The 20,910-nt window shown below is 39.1% G+C and overlaps 1 protein-coding gene across 1 annotated transcript; it reads left to right on the plus strand.

Moving 5' to 3' along the window:
• Positions 1 to 815: 815 nt before the first annotated feature.
• LOC308290134 (H-2 class II histocompatibility antigen, A-U alpha chain-like) lies at positions 816 to 20,751 on the plus strand (the record flags this gene model as incomplete). Its single annotated transcript, XM_080731909.1, has 5 exons — positions 816 to 1,056; positions 1,157 to 1,438; positions 2,074 to 2,171; positions 19,778 to 19,826; positions 20,627 to 20,751. The coding sequence occupies 5 exons, from the start codon at positions 816 to 818 to the stop codon at positions 20,749 to 20,751; spliced, it is 795 nt and encodes a 264-aa protein (XP_080588035.1).
• Between the last annotated feature and the right edge of the window lie 159 nt (positions 20,752 to 20,910).

Here is a 20,910-nt window from a genome sequence, read left to right on the forward strand (position 1 = left end):
CGCCTGAGTTTACAGTATCCGACCAAAATGTGGTCTTCTATACTGTAAGTTCAGTTCATAATTATATCTTATTTGGTCATATGAGCTTCATACACAAATCATGAATTATGTATCATAATTCTTATCTTATCAGTCTACCTATGTTATTGTCTTTTTTATATTGAAATTCCTACAATATGCATTGTTATATTGTTGTTGATGTATACTGACATATTTAGGGTTGGGTATCGTCGGCGATACTTTTAATGGTATCGATTCACTGACGTCGACTCGGTATCGAGTATCGGTTTCATGTAAAAACGAATGATACCTTGTTTCGATACTTTTGAATGCACCCCTTGCCGGTCGCATCTGTAACAGTTGGGCTACTGAAAGTTTAATGACTGCTTTAGTAGGCTACACTCGTTACTGTGAAAATAGCCGAGAATAGCCTATAATGTTTATTATTATGATAATGATCCAACGTCTATAAAATAGCCCATAGAAAAAGGCAAATAATAATTATAATAATAATAATAAATAAAAAGTATCGAAAATGGTATCGAAAAAGGTATCATATCGATTCCCAGCCGGTAACGAAAAAGGTATCGTATCGATTAAAAGGTGAACGATACCCATCCCTAGACATATTATCTTGCTTATTATATTGACATTATCTTGCTTATTATATTGATGTATTTATTACCTGCTTATTGTAAATTGCTTTGGATTAAAAGCGTCTGCTAAATGCCTAAATTGTAAATTGTATGTGTCATTGTACGATTAACATACAATAACTGTAAGAGCTCAATCTCTCTTTTTTAGAGAGTCATGTCATGCAATCCAACTTTGGGTGCTTTGAGTCTGGAGAAACCCTGCTCTCTGTGACGCTGGATGGTGATGAACTCCTCTACATAGACTTTAAGAAAGAAATGGTAGTGTGGGCTACTAGGCTCCAACCAGCTGTCCCTCAGCTTCATATTCCCCACACCTTTGAGTTCGCAAAGGGTGTCAAAGCTGAATGTCCAACCACACTGAGAAGGATGCAATATGTTAAAGACAAACCAGAGGCCAAAGGTAAGGACATTGTTTTTGAACCAACAGGTCATTGGTATAGTCCATTGATGAAAAGCTTTAGATGCACTGCCTAATTTTTAACCTCTACTTTAACCCTCAGAAGCCCCTGACACCATGATTTACACCAAAGATGAAGTGATAAATGGGACAGAAAACACGCTCATCTGCTTTGTCAACCACTTTTACCCTCCTTCCATCAAAGTGAAGTGGACCAAGAACGACGTAGTAGTCGCTGTGGAAGATCGTATTGTCTCGTATGTTCCTAATCCCGATGAGACCTACCGCCACATCTCCACCCTGACCTTCACCCCCCAGGAGGGAGACGTCTATGCCTGTACTGTGGAGCATGAAGCTCTGCAGGAGCCTCAGACCAGGTTTTGGGGTGAGAACAAGTTAAAGATTTAATGATAATAAGTCATAATTTATCCTAAAACTATCAAATGCTTCAGTTTGCATAATAATAATAACAATAATAATAGAAGCGACTATTGTTTCTGTAGGTGATGCGTTGTCGGCCGCGGTTTGTGATTGCCTGAGCCGGAGGTACGGCGCTGAGTTGTCTCAAGCAGACTTGAGCCGACCGAGCTAAAGTGAGCGAGTCCCTGTGTCGAGCGTTACGTGCGCCCATCGTCTCTACCGAAAAAAAGCACTCCCTTACAAGGCATTGCCTGCGGAAACAATAATAGCGGAAGGGAAACTAGCTAGTGCTAGTGTGTAAAGTAAAACATGTGTTTCATTGATGTGCAGGCCCGGTTCTGACCCAAATGGCACCCTGGGCAAACCTCCTCTGACTGACACACACACACACACACACACACACACACACACACACACACACACACACACACACACACACACACACACCGCACACACACTCAAAGACAAGTGTTACCGACAAGGGTTTACAGCTGGGGTGCTTCTCTCTCCTTTAGCGCCCCCTTGTGCCTCTGACGCCCTGGGCAACTGCCCATAGTGCCTGCTTAAAAACCGGCTCTGTTGATGTGTTGTTGTTCACAGAGGCTGACATCACTGAGAGCAGCTCTGCTCCAGCTGTCTTCTGTGGAGTTGGTCTGACTCTGGGTCTGCTGGGCATCACTACTGGAACATTCCTCCTGGTTAAATCTAAACATTTGCACTGAATGTAATACTACTTAATCATCCTGTTTAGAGTGATAAATATCTGAGTGATTAAAAAAACAAAACAAAAAAGTGTTAAATAGATATCATAAAGAGCGTTTGTTCAGAAGGGTCTCCCTGTTTCTACAGCTCTTTAGTGAACAGAAAACAGATTTCCAGGTCAGGATACCAATTATATCCTGGCAGGAGAGAGAACAAAGGATATATAGTCTAGGACCTGGCTAAGATATGTATGCGCTTAATTTAGGAGAGAATATCTCAACTGTTCTTGGCTAATATGACCCCTGGGAACAACTTAAGAACTGTGCGAAATTGTCTATCCGCCGGGTCGAAATACCCGAAAATGACCACGCCCTTTTAAAAATGACCACAACTTCCAACATGGCTTTATCTTCTAAACCGTTGGAGTTACACATTTTCTGAAGTGCTCAAAATGTTCAGAATACCAATGTTTAGGGGGACATATACGTGTGTAACATTTCTAATTTCGATATTTTATGACAAAACAACTAAGAAACGCTAAAAACAGGCAACTTCTTATTGTCCAGGGCCTTAGGGACATTTTTTGCACTAATCAGTGTAAAACAATCAAACCTGTCCCAGATGTAACCCAGAGCATGCTCTAATGATTTAGGAAGGGTGCCCAGCGACTCTTCAGGGTCATCAATTTGGCCAAATCCAATATGGCTGCCATCTCAAAACAGTTTTGGCTATAACTATTGAACCAGATGGGCTACAAAATGCAAACTTGGTGTCTATTTCATGTTTTCTGGACATTTTAAACATGTTGGAATGCTTATCTTTATGATTGGGTGGGTCCGAACCAATTTGCATATTTCAAAGATAATGACGTTTATATACAACATTTTTGCTGAACATTGTTACACAATATTGTACTGGCTGTGTCTACTGTTATATTGTTTCAATGAAATTGCATCTAAGGTGCGACGTTGGTGTAGTGGTTAGTGCATATGCCCAGCCCTTCACGCGGAAGGTGAGTGGTTCAAACCCTGCCTAGGTTGACGTCAGCAAAGGGGAGAAGACGACAGCCAGCCCCATGGCCTCCCCTAAGTAACAAGAAATCTTAAAATTTCTTGTTACTTTCTAAAATGTTGCCAACCGGACGATGATACACGAAAGGAGAAGAAGCATCTAAGATACATAGGTTGTTTGTTTTCTCCAGTTTTAACTCACTCCTAGAACTCTACACTCAATCTGGATGAAACTTTATGTTACATAATGATACATGTATTAATGTATCACGATGATGTCATGAAGGCCGCAGTGTAGTATGTGAAACAATCTGGATGCGTGGACGTCTGGACGTGTACACTTTTTTACGGTCTATGGGTTTGCTGCCCTGACATCACTGTGATGTCAGGGGAACCACTCTAACAGAATGTGCCGCTCTGACGTCACGCCCTGGCTTCACTGTGATGTCACACAAACAGAGTCCCTTTTATGCCCATATATGGAGTTCCCTGATGTCATCAATATTAAGCCCATAATAAGTTGCCTGGCGGTGCCAGCCTCTATCACACACTTCACTACCACCAGGGGGTGGTGTTGAGTGCAGTCTGGTTTATTAACCAGGCAACATAATAAGGACTTCACAGGACTTCATATGGGAATGCTCATACCCATGCCCATGCCCATACAGTATATGGGGGCCACATCGGCCACATACCACACTAACGGAATCCATATGGCCAAGACAGATGGTCAAGACAGCCCATATCTGTGTGGCTGGTTCTACAGACAGGGATCTCCATCTATGGGCATAAAGGGGTATGATGTCAGATGTCATAGACATCATAGGACTTTCACATAACAAATAACTGAGTAAGCATGTTTGGGCTCTCACAGCATATCTCCATATAAAGTACATGGATCTCCATATACGGGTACCACGGGTCTCCATATATGGGTAACTGGTCGATATACATCAGTGGCCAGATGGCCAAGACATGGCGCGACCTCGCCCTTTAGGGTGAGGTCGCTTGTCGGCCATATTGGATTTGGCCACAATGATGACCCTGAAGAGTCGCTGGGCACCCTTCCTAAATCACTAGAGCATGCTCTGGGTTACATCTGGGACAAGTTTGATGGTTTTACACTGATTAGTGCAAAAAATGTCCCTAAGGCCCTGGACAATAAGAAGTTGACCGTTTTTAGCGCTTCTTAGTTGTTTTGTCATAAAATATCGAAATTAGAAATGTTACACACGTATATGTCCCCCTAAACATTGGTATTCTGAACATGTTGAGCACTTCAGAAAATGTGCAGCTCCAACGGTTTAGAAGATAAAGCCATGTTGGAAGTTGTGGTCATTTTTAAAAGGGCGTGGTCATTTTCGGGTATTTCGCCCCGGATGGAGAATTTCGCACAGTTCTTAAGTTGTTCCTTGGGGTCATATTAGCCAAGAACAGTTGAGATATTCTCTCCTAAATTAAGCGCATACATATCTTAGCCAGGTCCTCTACTAATAGGATAAATAAGGGAAATTAGTCAAAAAGAAAACGAAAAAAGGGGGTTCCCAATCTCACTGGAACCTCAAAAACACTGTAACATATATATGATTGGATTTTAATTTGATGTATCACACCCTACCCACAATCGATTTAATTGTGGGCTCGCCTATAAGGCGAGCACACTTTAGATATTGTCATTATTGTGGGCTCGCCTATAAGGCGAGCACACTTTAGATATTGTCATTATTGTGGGCTCGCCTATAAGGCGAGCACACTTTAGATATTGTCATTATTTATTTATTTATTTATTTATATACTATATCAAGTTCTCCTCAAAACTTCGGTTCCTTTCTACTCCTACATACTTAGTGAGAAAATGAAAATAAAAACATCAATGTGTTCAGTTTACAGTGGCGAAGTGTGCTATTATTTTCTATAGCAATCGGCCAAATGGTGGCGCTGTAGGAAGCCTTCGAAAGTGCGATCTTTGAACAGGTATAGCTCATGCTGTGTTATACATACAGCCATGAAACCTGTATACACTTATGCGTCTCCTCATGCCGAACAACTTTTACCCTCTAACTTTTGACCTCTGACCTTTAGGTCTCCCACAATTCGGAATTATATGAAAAACAGTAAAAATCTATCTCCTCCTGGGATTTTCGCGTTACGCGCATGAAACTTTTTTCACATGAACTTTGGACCAATACGTTCAGATTGATCAACCAGATTTTTTTTAAAGTGAAATATAATTTTTTTATAATTCAATCAACATTGCGGTTTTATGCAAATTATTCTTCGGCCTCTAAATCATACATGCAAAGTTACACGTTCATGGCATTTGGCAAAGATGTGGAGGGTTAGTCAAAGTATCACTGAAACCAATTTTATTCCAATCGGCCAAAGGGGGGCGCTATACGAAGCGTTTGAAAATTCAAACTTCAAACGGGCATAAGTCATGACTCGTTTTGTTTGAAGACATGCAACTTGTTACACGCGTGCTTTGACTCGAGCGGAAGACATCTGTGTCGTTGTTAAGTAAGCTCCGCCCTTCGATTTTCCGCCATATTGAGCAGTTTGTAAAACGCATAAACCCGCTTTTATTCTGGAATTTTCGCTCCACGTGCACAAAACATTTTTTACGTGAACTTTGGACCGATATCTAAAGATCTGTCAGATCGGATTTCTTTAAAATTGAAACATGCTTTTTTAAATAAATTCAATGAATATTGCAGTTTTATGCAAATTATTCTTCTGCCTCTAAATCATACATGCAAAGTAACATGTTCATGGCATTTGGCAAAGATGTAGAGTGTTAGTCCAAATATCACTAAAACCAATCTTACCCCAATTGGCCAAAGGGGGGCGCTATATCATTTTGAGCAGTTTGTGAAACGCTTAAACCCGTTGGGATTTGCATGAAACATTCTACACACAATCTAAGGACCTTTATCTAATATGCCTATGAAGTGCACACACACAAAAAAATTATAATAATGAATATAGCTGCAAGCAGCGATAAAGTGGCCAAAGCCAAAAACACCTCAAATCATGAACACAGCCTGCAATGTGCGTGAAATCTTGCAAGCACATTCCCAATAGGTCAAGGAACAGATACCACCCTTCTTACATTGGCCTGTTATAGCGCCACCAGCGGGTCAACTTTTGCACAACACATTTTTGGAACAAAATGGACCAATCGTTGACGTCAGTAACGTCAAAGAGAGCACTGCCTGCGATCTTGACATTTTGTACTTTTACAGCCATTGTTTTCTGGCTTGAAGCGAGCCCACAATTGTTTCGAAGGAACAATATTTTTCTAGTTTATCTATCAGTCAGTCAGTCAGACAGTAGACGGGAACTTCGGTTCCTTTCTACTCCTACATACTTAGTGAGAAAATGAAAATAAAAACATCAATGTGTTCAGTTTACAGTGGCGAAGTGCGCTATTATTTTTTATAGCAATCAGCCAAATGGTGGCGCTGTAGGAAGCCTTCGAAAGTGCGAACTTTGAACAGGTATAGCTCATGCTGTGTTTTAGTTACAGCCATGAAACCTGTATACACGTATGCGTCTCCTCATGCCGAACAACTTTTACCCTCTAACTTTTGACCTCTGACCTTTAGGTCTCCCACAATTCGGAATTATATGAAAAACAGTAAAAATCTATCTCCTCCTGGGATTTTCGCATCAAGTGCACAAAACTTTTTTCACATGAACTTTGGACCAATACGGTCAGATTGATCAACCAGATTTTTTTTAAAGTGAAATATAATTTTTTAATAATTCAATCAATATTGCGGTTTTATGCAAATTATTCTTCGGCCTCTAAATCATACATGCAAAGTTACACGTTCATGGCATTTGGCAAAGATGTGGAGGGTTAGTCAAAGTATCACTGAAACCAATTTTATTCCAATCGGCCAAAGGGGGGCGCTATACGAAGCGTTTGAAAATTCAAACTTCAAACGGGCATAAGTCATGACTCGTTTTGTTTGAAGACATGCAAGTTGTTACACGCGTGCTTTGACTCGAGCGGAAGACATCTGTGTCGTTGTTAAGTAAGCTCCGCCCTTCGATTTTCCGCCATATTGAGCAGTTTGTAAAACGCGTAAACCCGCTTTTATTCTGGAATTTTCGCTCCACGTGCACAAAACTTTTTTTACGTGAACTTTGGACCGATATCTAAAGATCTGTCAGATCGGATTTCTTTAAAATTGAAACATGCTTTTTTAAATAAATTCAATGAATATTGCAGTTTTATGCAAATTATTCTTCTGCCTCTAAATCATACATGCAAAGTAACATGTTCATGGCATTTGGCAAAGATGTAGAGTGCTAGTCCAAATATCACTAAAACCAATCTTACCCCAATTGAACAAAGGGGGGCGCTATATCATTTTGAGCAGTTTGTGAAACGCTTAAACCCGTTAGGATTTTTTTTTTGCAATTTGCATGAAACATTCTACACACAATCTAAGGACCTTTATCTAATATGCCTATGAAGTGCACACACACAAAAAAATTATAATAATGAATATAGCTGCAAGCAGCGATAAAGTGGCCAAAGCCAAAAACACCTCAAATCATGAACACAGCCTGCAATGTGCGTGAAATCTTGCAAGCACATTCCCAATAGGTCAAGGAACAGATACCACCCTTCTTACATTGGCCTGTTATAGCGCCACCAGCGGGTCAACTTTTGCACAACACATTTTTGGAACAAAATGGACCAATCGTTGACGTCAGTAACGTCAAAGAGAGCACTGCCTGCGATCTTGACATTTTGTGCTTTTATAGCCATTGTTTTCTGGCTTGAAGCGAGCCCACAATTGTTTCGAAGGAACAATATTTTTCTAGTTGTGGGCTCGCCTATAAGGCGAGCACACTTTAGATATTGTCATTATTTCTATACTAGGCAGGCAGTCAGTGCAAGTATCAAAAAACTTCGGTTCCTTTCTACTCCTACATACTTAGTGAGAAAATGAAAATAAAAACATCAATGTGTTCAGCTTACTGTGGCGACGTGTGCTATTACTTTTTACAGCAATCGGCCAAATGGTGGCGCTGTAGGAAGCCTTCGAAAGTGCGAATTTTGAACAGGTATAGCTCATGCTGTGTTTGAGGTAAAGCCATGAAACCTGTATACACGTATGCGTCTCCTCATGCCGAACAACTTTTACGCTCTGACTTTTGACCTTTGACCTTTAGATCTCCCACAATTTGGAATTATATGAAAAACAGTAAAAATCTATCTCCTCCTGGGTTTTTTTCGTTACGCGCACGAAACTTTTTTCACATGAACTTTGGACCAATACGGTCAGATTGATCAACCAGATTTATTTTAAAGTGAAATATAATTTTTTAATAATTCAATCAATATTGCGGTTTTATGCAAATTATTCTTCGGCCTCTAAATCATACATGCAAAGTTACACGTTCATGGCATTTGGCAAAGATGTAGAGGGTTAGTCAAAGTATTACTGAAACCAATTTTAGTCCAATCGGCCAAAGGGGGGCGCTATACGAAGCGTTTGAAAATTCAAACTTCAAACGGGCATAAGTCATGACTCGTTTCGTTTTAAGACATGCAACTTGCTTACACGCGTGCTTTGACTCGAGCGGAAGACATCTGTGTCTTTGTTAAGTAAGCTCCGCCCTTCGATTTTCCGCCATTTTGAGCAGTTTGTAAAACGCGTAAACCCGCTTTTATTCTGGAATTTTCGCTCCACGTGCACAAAACTTTTTTTACGTGAACTTTGGACCAATATCTAAAGATCTGTCAGATCGGATTTTTTTTTTAAATCGAAACATGCTTTTTTAATAATTCAATGAATATTGCAGTTTTATGCAAATTATTCTTCTGCCTCTAAATCATACATGCAAAGTAACATGTTCATGGCATTTGGCAAAGATGTAGAGTGTTAGTCCAAATATCACTAAATCCAATCTCACTCCAATTGGCCAAAGGGGGGCGCTATATCATTTTGAGCAGTTTGTGAAACGCTTAAACCCGTTAGGATTTTTTTTGCAATTTGCATGAAACATTCTACACACAATCTAAGGACCTTTATCTAATATGCCTATGAAGTGCACACACACACAAAAAGAAAAATAATAACAAATATAGCTGCAAGCAGCGATAAAGTGGCCAAAGCCAAAAACACCTCAAATCATGAACACAGCCTGCAATGTCAGTGAAATCTTGCAAGCACATTCCCAATAGGTCAAGGAACAGATACCACCCTTCTTACATTGGCCTGTTATAATAGCGCCACCAGCGGGTCAACTTTTGGCACAACACATTTTTGGAACAAAATGGACCAATCTTTGACGTCAGTAACGTCAAAGAGAGCACTGCCTGCGATCTTGACATTTTGTACTTTTATAGCCATTGTTTTCTGGCTTGAAGCGAGCCCACAATTGTTTCGAAGGAACAATATTTTTCTAGTTGTGGGCTCGCCTAAAGGCGAGCACACTTTAGATATTGTCATTATTTATTTATTTATTTATTTATATACTATATCAAGTTCTCCTCAATACTTTGGCACCTTTCAACTCCTACATACTTAATGAGAAAATGAAAATAAAAACATCAATGTGTTCAGCTTACTGTGGCGACGTGTGCTATTACTTTATACAGCAATCGGCCAAATGGTGGCGCTGTAGGAAGCCTTCGAAAGTGCGATCTTTGAACAGGTATAGCTCATGCTGTGTTATACGTACAGCCATGAAACCTGTATACACTTATGCGTCTCCTCATGCCGAACAACTTTTACCCTCTAACTTTTGACCTCTGACCTTTAGGTCTCCCACAATTCGGAATTATATGAAAAACAGTAAAAATCTATCTCCTCCTGGGATTTTCGCGTCAAGTGCACAAAACTTTTTTCACATGAACTTTGGACCAATACGGTCAAACTAATCTCGGCGGATTTCTTTTAAAGTGAAATATAATTTTTTAATAATTCTATCAATATTGCGGTTTTATGCAAATTATTCTTCTGCCTCTAAATCATACATGCAAAGTTACACGTTCATGGCATTTGGCAAAGATGTGGAGGGTTAGTCAAAGTATCACTGAAACCAATTTTATTCCAATCGGCCAAAGGGGGGCGCTATACGAAGCGTTTGAAAATTCAAACTTCAAACGGGCATAAGTCATGACTCGTTTCGTTTGAAGACATGCAACTTGTTACACGCGTGCTTTGACTCAAGCGGAAGACATCTGTGTCGTTGTTAAGTAAGCTCCGCCCTTCGATTTTCCGCCACTTTGAGCAGTTTGTAAAACGCGTAAACCCGCTTTTATTCTGGAATTTTCGCGTCACGTGCACAAAACTTTTTTTACGTGAACTTTGGACCGATATCTAAAGATCTGTCAGATCGGATTTCTTTAACATTGAAACATGCTTTTTTAAATAATTCAAACAATATTGCATTTTTATGCAAATTATTCTTCTGCCTCTAAAACATACATGCAAAGTCACATTTTCATGACAAAATAGTGTAGAGGGTTAGTTCAAATATCACTGAAACCAATCTTACCCCAAATGGCCAAAGGGGGGCGCTATATAATTTTGAGCAGTTTGTAAAACGCTTAAACCCGTTTTTATTCTAGGATTTTTTTTGCAATTTGCATGAAACATTCTACACGCAATCTAAGGACCTTTATCTAACATGCCTGTGAAGTGCACACAAAAAAAATATAAAATAATAATAATAAATATAGCTGCAAGCAGCGATAAAGTGTCCAAAGCCAAAAACACCTCAAATCATGAACACAGCCTGGGATGTGCGTGAAATCTTGCAAGCACATTCCCAATAGGTCAAGGAACAGATACCAACCTTCTCACATTGGCCTGTTATAGCGCCACCAGCGGGTCAACTTTTGCATAACACATTTTTGGAACAAAATGGACCAATCTTTGACGTCAGTAACGTCAAAGAGAGCACTGCCTGCGATCTTGACATTTTTTGCTTTTATAGCCATTGTTTTCTGGCTTGAAGCGAGACCACAATTGTTTCGAAGGAACAATATTTTTCTAGTGACAATATCTAACCGTCATATCAAGTTCTCCTCAAAACTTCGGTTCCTTTCTACTCCTACATACTTAGACAGAAAATGAAAATAAAAACATCAATGTGTTCAGCTTACAGTGGCGAAGTGTGCTATTATTTTTTACAGCAATCGGCCAAATGGTGGCGCTGTAGGAAGCCTTCGAAAGTGCGAACTTTGAACAGATAGAGCTCATGCTCTGTTATACGTACAGTCATGAAACCTGTATAGACCTATGCGTCTCCTCATGCCGAACAACTTTTACGCTCTGACTTTTGACCTCTGACCTTTAGATCCCCCAGAATTTTGAATTATATAAAAAACAGTAAAAATCTATCTCCTCCTGGGATTTTTGCGTTACGCGCACAAAACTTTTTTCACATGAACTTTGGACCAATACGGTCAAACTAGTCTCGGCGGATTTCTTTTAAAGTGAAATATATTTTTTTAATAATTCAATCAATATTGCGGTTTTATGCAAATTATTCTTCGGCCTCTAAATCATACATGCAAAGTTACACGTTCATGGCATTTGGCAAAGATGTGGAGGTTTAGTCAAAGTATCACTGAAACCAATTTTATTCCAATCGGCCAAAGGGGGGCGCTATACGAAGCGTTTGAAAATTCAAACTTCAAACGGGCATAAGTCATGACTCGTTTCGTTTGAAGACATGCAACTTGTTACACGCGTGCGTTGACTCAAGTGGAAGACATCTGTGTCGTTGTTAAGTAAGCTCCGCCCTTCAATTTTCCGCCATTTTGAGCAGTTTGTAAAACGCGTAAACCCGCTTATATTCTGGAATTTTCGCTCCACGTGCACAAAACTTTTTTTACGTGAACTTTGGACCGATATCTAAAGATCTGTCAGATCGGATTTCTTTAAAATTGAAACATGCTTTTTTAAATAAATTCAATGAATATTGCAGTTTTATGCAAATTATTCTTCTGCCTCTAAATCATACATGCAAAGTAACATGTTCATGGCATTTGGCAAAGATGTAGAGTGTTAGTCCAAATATCACTAAAACCAATCTTACCCCAATTGGCCAAAGGGGGGCGCTATATCATTTTGAGCAGTTTGTGAAACGCTTAAACCCGTTAGGATTTTTTTTTTGCAATTTGCATGAAACATTCTACACACAATCTAAGGACCTTTATCTAATATGCCTATGAAGTGCACACACGCAAAAAATAATAATAATAATGAATATAGCTGCAAGCAGCGATAAAGTGGCCAAAGCCAAAAACACCTCAAATCATGAACACAGCCTGGGATGTGCGTGAAATCTTGCAAGCACATTCCCAATAGGTCAAGGAACAGATACCAACCTTCTCACATTGGCCTGTTATAGCGCCACCAGCGGGTCAACTTTTGCACAACACATTTTTGGAACAAAATGGACCAATCTTTGACGTCAGTAACGTCAAAGAGAGCACTGCCTGCGATCTTGACATTTTGTGCTTTTATAGCCATTGTTTTCCGGCTTGAAGCGAGCCCACAATTGTTTCGAAGGAACAATATTTTTCTAGTGACAATATCTAACCGTCATATCAAGTTCTCCTCAAAACTTCGGTTCCTTTCTACTCCTACATACTTAGACAGAAAATGAAAATAAAAACATCATTGTGTTCAGCTTACAGTGGCGAAGTGTGCTATTATTTTTTACAGCAATCGGCCAAATGGTGGCGCTGTAGGAAGCCTTCGAAAGTGCGAACTTTGAACAGATAGAGCTCATGCTCTGTTATACGTACAGTCATGAAACCTGTATACACGTATGCGTCTCCTCATGCCGAACAACTTTTACCCTCTAACTTTTGACCTCTGACCTTTAGATCCCCCAGAATTTTGAATTATATAAAAAACAGTAAAAATCTATCTCCTCCTGGGATTTTTGCGTTACGCGCACAAAACTTTTTTCACATGAACTTTGGACCAATACGGTCAAACTAGTCTGGTCGGATTTCTTTTAAAGTGAAATATAATTTTTTAATGATTCAATCAATATTGCAGTTTTATGCAAATTATTCTTCGGCCTCTAAATCATACATGCAAAGTTACACGTTCATGGCATTTGGCAAAGATGTAGAGGGTTAGTCAAAGTATCACTGAAACCAATTTTATTCCAATCGGCCAAAGGGGGGGCGCTATACGAAGCGTTTGAAAATTCAAACTTCAAACGGGCATAAGTCATGACTCGTTTCGTTTTAAGACATGCAACTTGTTTACACGCGTGCTTTGACTCAAGCGGAAGACATCTGTGTCGTTGTTAAGTAAGCTCCGCCCTTCAATTTTCCGCCAATTTGAGCAGTTTGTAAAACACGTAAACCCGCTTTTATTCTGGAATTTTCGCGTCACGTGCACAAAACTTTTTTTACGTGAACTTTGGACCAATATCTAAAGATCTGTCAGATCGGATTTCTTTAAAATTACAACATGCTTTTTTAAATAAATTCAATGAATATTGCAGTTTTATGCAAATTATTCTTCTGCCTCTAAATCATACATGCAAAGTAACAATTTCATGGCATTTGGCAAAGATGTAGAGTGTTAGTCCAAATATCACTAAAACCAATCTTACCCCAATTGGCCAAAGGGGGGCGCTATATCATTTTGAACAGTTTGTGAAACGCTTAAACTCGTTAGGATTTTTTTAGCAATTTGCATAAAACATTCTACACATAATCTAAGGACCTTTATCTAATATGCCTATGAAGTGCACACACACAAAAAAATAATAATAATAATAAATATAGGTGCAAGCAGCGATAAAGTGGCCAAAGCCAAAAACACCTCAAATCATGAACACAGCCTGCAATGTGCGTGAAATCTTGCAAGCACATTCCCAATAGGTCAAGGAACAGATACCCTTCTTACATTGGCCTGTTATAGCGCCACCAGCGGGTCAACTTTTGCACAACACATTTTTGGAACAAAATGGACCAATCTTTGACGTCAGTAACGTCAAAGAGAGCACTGCCTGCGATCTTGACATTTTGTACTTTTATAGCCATTGTTTTCTGGCTTGAAGCGAGCCCACAATTGTTTCGAAGGAACAATATTTTTCTAGTGACAATATCTAACCGTCATATCAAGTTCTCCTCAAAACTTCGGTTCCTTTCTACTCCTACATACTTAGTGAGAAAATGAAAATAAAAACATCAATGTGTTCAGTTTACAGTGGCGAAGTGTGCTATTATTTGTTATAGCAATCGGCCAAATGGTGGCGCTGTAGGAAGCCTTCGAAAGTGCGAACTTTGAACAGGTATAGCTCATGCTGTGTTATACATACAGCCATGAAACCTGTATACACTTATGCGTCTCCTCATGCCGAACAACTTTTACCCTCTAACTTTTGACCTCTGACCTTTAGGTCTCCCACAATTCGGAATTATATGAAAAACAGTAAAAATCTATCTCCTCCTGGGATTTTCGCGTCAAGTGCACAAAACTTTTTTCACATGAACTTTGGACCAATACGGTCAGATTGATCAACCAGATTTTTTTTAAAGTGAAATATAATCTTTTAATAATTCAATCAATATTGCGGTTTTATGCAAATTATTCTTCGGCCTCTAAATCATACATGCAAAGTTACACGTTCATGGCATTTGGCAAAGATGTGGAGGGTTAGTCAAAGTATCACTGAAACCAATTTTATTCCAATCGGCCAAAGGGGGGCGCTATACGAAGCGTTTGAAAATTCAAACTTCAAACGGGCATAAGTCATGACTCGTTTTGTTTGAAGACATGCAACTTGTTACACACGTGCTTTGACTCGAGCGGAAGACATATGTGTCGTTGTTAAGTAAGCTCCGCCCTTCGATTTTCCGCCATATTGAGCAGTTTGTAAAACGCGTAAACCCACTTTTATTCTGGAATTTTCGCTCCACGTGCACAAAACTTTTTTTACGTGAACTTTGGACCGATATCTAAAGATCTGTCAGATCGGATTTCTTTAAAATTGAAACATGCTTTTTTAAATAAATTCAATGAATATTTCAGTTTTATGCAAATTATTCTTCTGCCTCTAAATCATACATGCAAAGTAACATGTTCATGGCATTTGGCAAAGATGTAGAGTGTTAGTCCAAATATCACTAAAACCAATCTTACCCCAATTGGCCAAAGGGGGGCGCTATATCATTTTGAGCAGTTTGTGAAACGCTTAAACCCGTTAGGATTTTTTTTTTGCAATTTGCATGAAACATTCTACACACAATCTAAGGACCTTTATCTAATACAGTATGCCTATGAAGTGCACACACACAAAAAAAAATAATAATAATGAATATAGCTGCAAGCAGCGATAAAGTGGCCAAAGCCAAAAACACCTCAAATCATGAACACAGCCTGCAATGTGCGTGAAATCTTGCAAACACATTCCCAATAGGTCAAGGAACAGATACCACCCTTCTCACATTGGCCTGTTATAGCGCCACCAGCGGGTCAACTTTTGCACAACACATTTTTGGAACAAAATGGACCAATCGTTGACGTCAGTAACGTCAAAGAGAGCACTGCCTGCAATCTTGACATTTTGTACTTTTATAGCCATTGTTTTCTGGCTTGAAGCGAGCCCACAATTGTTTCGAAGGAACAATATTTTTCTAGTGACAATATCTAACCGTCATATCAAGTTCTCCTCAAAACTTCGGTTCCTTTCTACTCCTACATACTTAGTGAGAAAATGAAAATAAAAACATCAATGTGTTCAGCTTACAGTGGCGAAGTGTGCTATTATTTTTTACAGCAATCGGCCAAATGGTGGCGCTGTAGGAAGCCTTCGAAAGTGCGATCTTTGAACAGGTATAGCTCATGCTGTGTTTTAGGTACAGCCATGAAACCTGTATACCCTTATGCGTCTCCTCATGCCGAACAACTTTTACCCTCTAACTTTTGACCTCTGACCTTTAGGTCTCCCACAATTCGGAATTATATGAAAAACAGTAAAAATCTATCTCCTCCTGGGATTTTCGCGTCAAGTGCACAAAACTTTTTTCACATGAACTTTGGACCAATACTTATACAGTCTATGTGGTGAGAAGTTTGTACGTTAAACCATTAATTTTTAATAATTCAATTCATATTGCGGTTTTATGCAAATTATTATTCTGCCTCTAAATCAAACATGCAAAGTGTTACTTTCATGGCATTTGGCAAACATGTAGAGGGTTAGTCCAAATATCACTGAAACCAATCTTATTCCAATTGGCCAAAGGGGGGCGCTATACGAAGCGTTTGAAAATTCAAACTTCAAACGGGCATAAGTCTTGACTCGTTTCGTTTGAAGACATGCAACTTGTTACACGCGTGCTTTGACTCAAGCGGAAGACATCTGTGTCATTGTTAAGTAAGCTCCGCCCTTCGATTTTCTGCCAATTTGAGCAGTTTGTAAAACGCGTAAACCCGCTTTTATTCTGAAATTTTCGCGTCACGTGCACAAAACTTTTTTTAAGTGAACTTTGGACCGATATCTAAAGATCTGTCAGATCGGATTTCTTTAAAATTGAAACATGCTTTTTTAAATAATTCAATGAATATTGCATTTTTATGCAAATTATTCTTCTGCCTCTAAATCATACATACAACGTAGCATGTTCATGGCATTTGGCAAAGATGTAGAGTGTTATTCCAAATATCACTAAAACCAATCATACCCCAATTGGCCAAAGGGGGGCGCTATATCATTTTGAGCAGTTTGTGAAACGCTTAAAACCGTTTTTATTCTAGGATTTCTTTTTAGCAATTTGCATGAAACATTCTACACGCAATCTAAGGACCTTTATCTAACATGCCTATGAAGTGCATACAATAAAATAATAAAATAATAATAATAAATATAGCTGCAAGCAGCGATAAAGTGGCCAAAGCCAAAAACACCTCAAATCATGAACACAGCCTGGGATGTGCGTGAAATCTTGCTAGCACATTCCCAATAGGTCAAGGAACAGATACCACCCTTCTATCATTGGCCTGTTATAGCGCCACCAGCGGGTCAACTTTTACACAACACATTTTTGGAACAAAATGGACCAATCTTTGACGTCAGTAACGTCAAAGAGAGCACTGCCTGCGATCTTGACATTTTGTGCTTTTATAGCCATTGTTTTCTGGCTTGAAGCGAGCCCACAATTGTTTCGAAGGAACAATATTTTTCTAGTTTATCTATCAGTCAGTCAGTCAGACAGTAGACGGGAACTTCGGTTCCTTTCTACTCCTACATACTTAGTGAGAAAATGAAAATAAAAACATCAATGTGTTCAGTTTACAGTGGCGAAGTGCGCTATTATTTTTTATAGCAATCGGCCAAATGGTGGCGCTGTAGGAAGCCTTCGAAAGTGCGATCTTTGAACAGGTATAGCTCATGCTGTGTTATACATACAGCCATGAAACCTGTATACACTTATGCGTCTCCTCATGCCGAACAACTTTTACCCTCTAACTTTTGACCTCTGACCTTTAGGTCTCCCACAATTCGGAATTATATGAAAAACAGTAAAAATCTATCTCCTCCTGGGATTTTCGCGTCAAGTGCACAAAACTTTTTTCACATGAACTTTGGACCAATACGGTCAGATTGATCAACCAGATTTTTTTTAAAGTGAAATATAATTTTTTAATAATTCAATCAATATTGCGGTTTTATGCAAATTATTCTTCGGCCTCTAAATCATACATGCAAAGTTACACGTTCATGGCATTTGGCAAAGATGTGGAGGGTTAGTCAAAGTATCACTGAAACCAATTTTATTCCAATCGGCCAAAGGGGGGCGCTATACGAAGCGTTTGAAAATTCAAACTTCAAACGGGCATAAGTCATGACTCGTTTTGTTTGAAGACATGCAACTTGTTACACGCGTGCTTTGACTCGAGCGGAAGACATCTGTGTCGTTGTTAAGTAAGCTCCGCCCTTCGATTTTCCGCCATATTGAGCAGTTTGTAAAACACGTAAACCCGCTTTTATTCTGGAATTTTCGCTCCACGTGCACAAAACTTTTTTTACGTGAACTTTGGACCGATATCTAAAGATCTGTCAGATCGGATTTCTTTAAAATTGAAACATGCTTTTTTAAATAAATTCAATGAATATTGCAGTTTTATGCAAATTATTCTTCTGCCTCTAAATCATACATGCAAAGTAACATGTTCATGGCATTTGGCAAAGATGTAGAGTGTTAGTCCAAATATCACTAAAACCAATCTTACCCCAATTGGCCAAAGGGGGGCGCTATATCATTTTGAGCAGTTTGTGAAACGCTTAAACCCGTTAGGATTTTTTTTTTGCAATTTGCATGAAACATTCTACACACAATCTAAGGACCTTTATCTAATATGCCTATGAAGTGCACACACACAAAAAAATTATAATAATGAATATAGCTGCAAGCAGCGATAAAGTGGCCAAAGCCAAAAACACCTCAAATCATGAACACAGCCTGCAATGTGCGTGAAATCTTGCAAGCACATTCCCAATAGGTCAAGGAACAGATACCACCCTTCTTACATTGGCCTGTTATAGCGCCACCAGCGGGTCAACTTTTGCACAACACATTTTTGGAACAAAATGGACCAATCGTTGACGTCAGTAACGTCAAAGAGAGCACTGCCTGCGATCTTGACATTTTGTACTTTTATAGCCATTGTTTTCTGGCTTGAAGCGAGCCCACAATTGTTTCGAAGGAACAATATTTTTCTAGTTTAATATATGTGTTGCATACAGTATGTTTTGCATTGCAAACTCTTTATTTGCAAAAACATGACCTGTAAAAGATGAAATGCCGGAACTACAAATAATGTATTCAAAAGGTGTTCATTTAATTCCGACTGAATCTTTAGTACAGAAAGTTGTCCAACCGTATTTACTTTATGCCCTTTTCTGTAACTTTTAACTCGAATCTTGTGGTGTTTGATTACAGCATGCATGGCTTTAGTTTAATCACACAAAAACAGACAAACGTATAGTATTTAACCAAACCTATTAGAGCTAAATATTTATGAAAAGAAACTATACAAATATTGTGATTTTATTGGAGTTGATTCTGTCCTAGCTTTAGTTTGAGTAACTTTGTATCTCCTGTAAAATAAAACAAATCCTTTCAAGTTTGTTAATGTTTCTTGTCTGGACCTTGAGTATAAGCTATACACCAACTACAGACCTGAATAAAATCTCCCCTTGAGGAAACTGTAATGTATTGAAGAACTCTCCTGTGACAACAATGTGATGATGTTGTGTGACTGATAAACTAGATCTAACCCTGGCATCAACGATGAACAAAACATTATGCTGTTGGCAGCATCACAACAACCTGTAGCTTCCTCCTTTTTAAAGCTTCGCTCCAGTGAACGAGAGAGGTTGATACGGAAAAGAAACACAGGTTGATGACATTATACATTAAGTATTGGGGCCCTGAATTGTTGGTCAACACTAGATTTGGGTTCAGTTTAAACCTTGTTAAGAATCACTGGACAGAAAGAATAGCGACCAATTTATGGCAGTAAATCAGTGCTGATCATGGTGTGTTGTGCACGTGAGTGTTGTATGTCTATCCAACCCAGCAAGACAAGCAGGGTTTCTCCAACAGCATGACTTCATCAACCTACAATGGTACAGGACAACAGTTATAGTAAAACATCTTGCCTAGTTCAGAAATAAATAGACACATTTAACTAAAATACACTGTACTGTACAATATAATCCAATTAGTTTTATTATTTGACCCCAGTATCTCCTGGGCATGCCTGTAGAAATTGTTTTTAGTCAGGTCCCAGTTTGTAGTTAGCGAGAGAGAAGCCCCCATTTCAAAAAGGTGTTTGGTGTAGGAGGTTTACAAGAAATGGTGCCAAGACCTTTTGGTTTAATGTGTGGCTCAGACAAAATACAAAAATGTGCCCTAACCAGACTGCCAGAGTGCAAGAAATCAGTTGGGGATACGAACTGGAAAAAGATAAAGAGGTGTTAATTTTATTTTGGGGTTATGCGATGATTATTTGAACAGGTGTAGGCCCCTATTTATGTTTTTCAGCCAGCAACAAATGTAGTGATGGTTGTAAAGTTAAAAAATGTGAGTTGAAAGAATATTTATTTATGTATTTGTAATTAAATTAATGATTTTGTGTGTGTGTGTGTGTGTGGGGGGGGGGGGGTGTATTCAATGTGAGAGCAAGTGTGTATTCAATGTGAGAGCAAGTGGGGACTGGGGGTGTTGACATTATGCTCTCAATTGAAGTGTGTGATGAACTCATATTCTGAAGTGACTGAAATGCTTGTTAACTTGTCTGTATGAGTGACTGAATAAATCCGACCAGTTCTGTGTGCGCTGAGTTCCAGCAAGACGCTTTCAAGTTCTTTATTCTATATCCTCCGTTTGTATTTTCTTCACTTCAATATTTCTGGTCCACGTGCAGAATGCTGCAGTGCTAAATTCAACACCAAGTTCATCACTGTCAGCATGTTGATCTTCTGTGCCGTGTGGATAGCTTTCATCCCAGCATATGTCAGCTCTTCAGGGCAGGCAAATATGCAGATGTAGTGGAGATGTTTGCTATTTTAGCATCTAGTTTTGGTCTGTTGGTGGCATTGTTTGGCCCAAAGTGTTATACCATGCTGCTGAGACCTGAAACACTAAGAAGTCCATCATGGGTCGAGCCCCCACCAAGACATGGTAGTAACATCAGTTCTTTGTCATTTC

This window comes from Nannobrachium achirus (genome assembly GCF_963921795.1).
Source record: "Nannobrachium achirus genome assembly, chromosome: 8".
Taxonomy (NCBI): Eukaryota; Metazoa; Chordata; class Actinopteri; order Myctophiformes; family Myctophidae; genus Nannobrachium; species Nannobrachium achirus.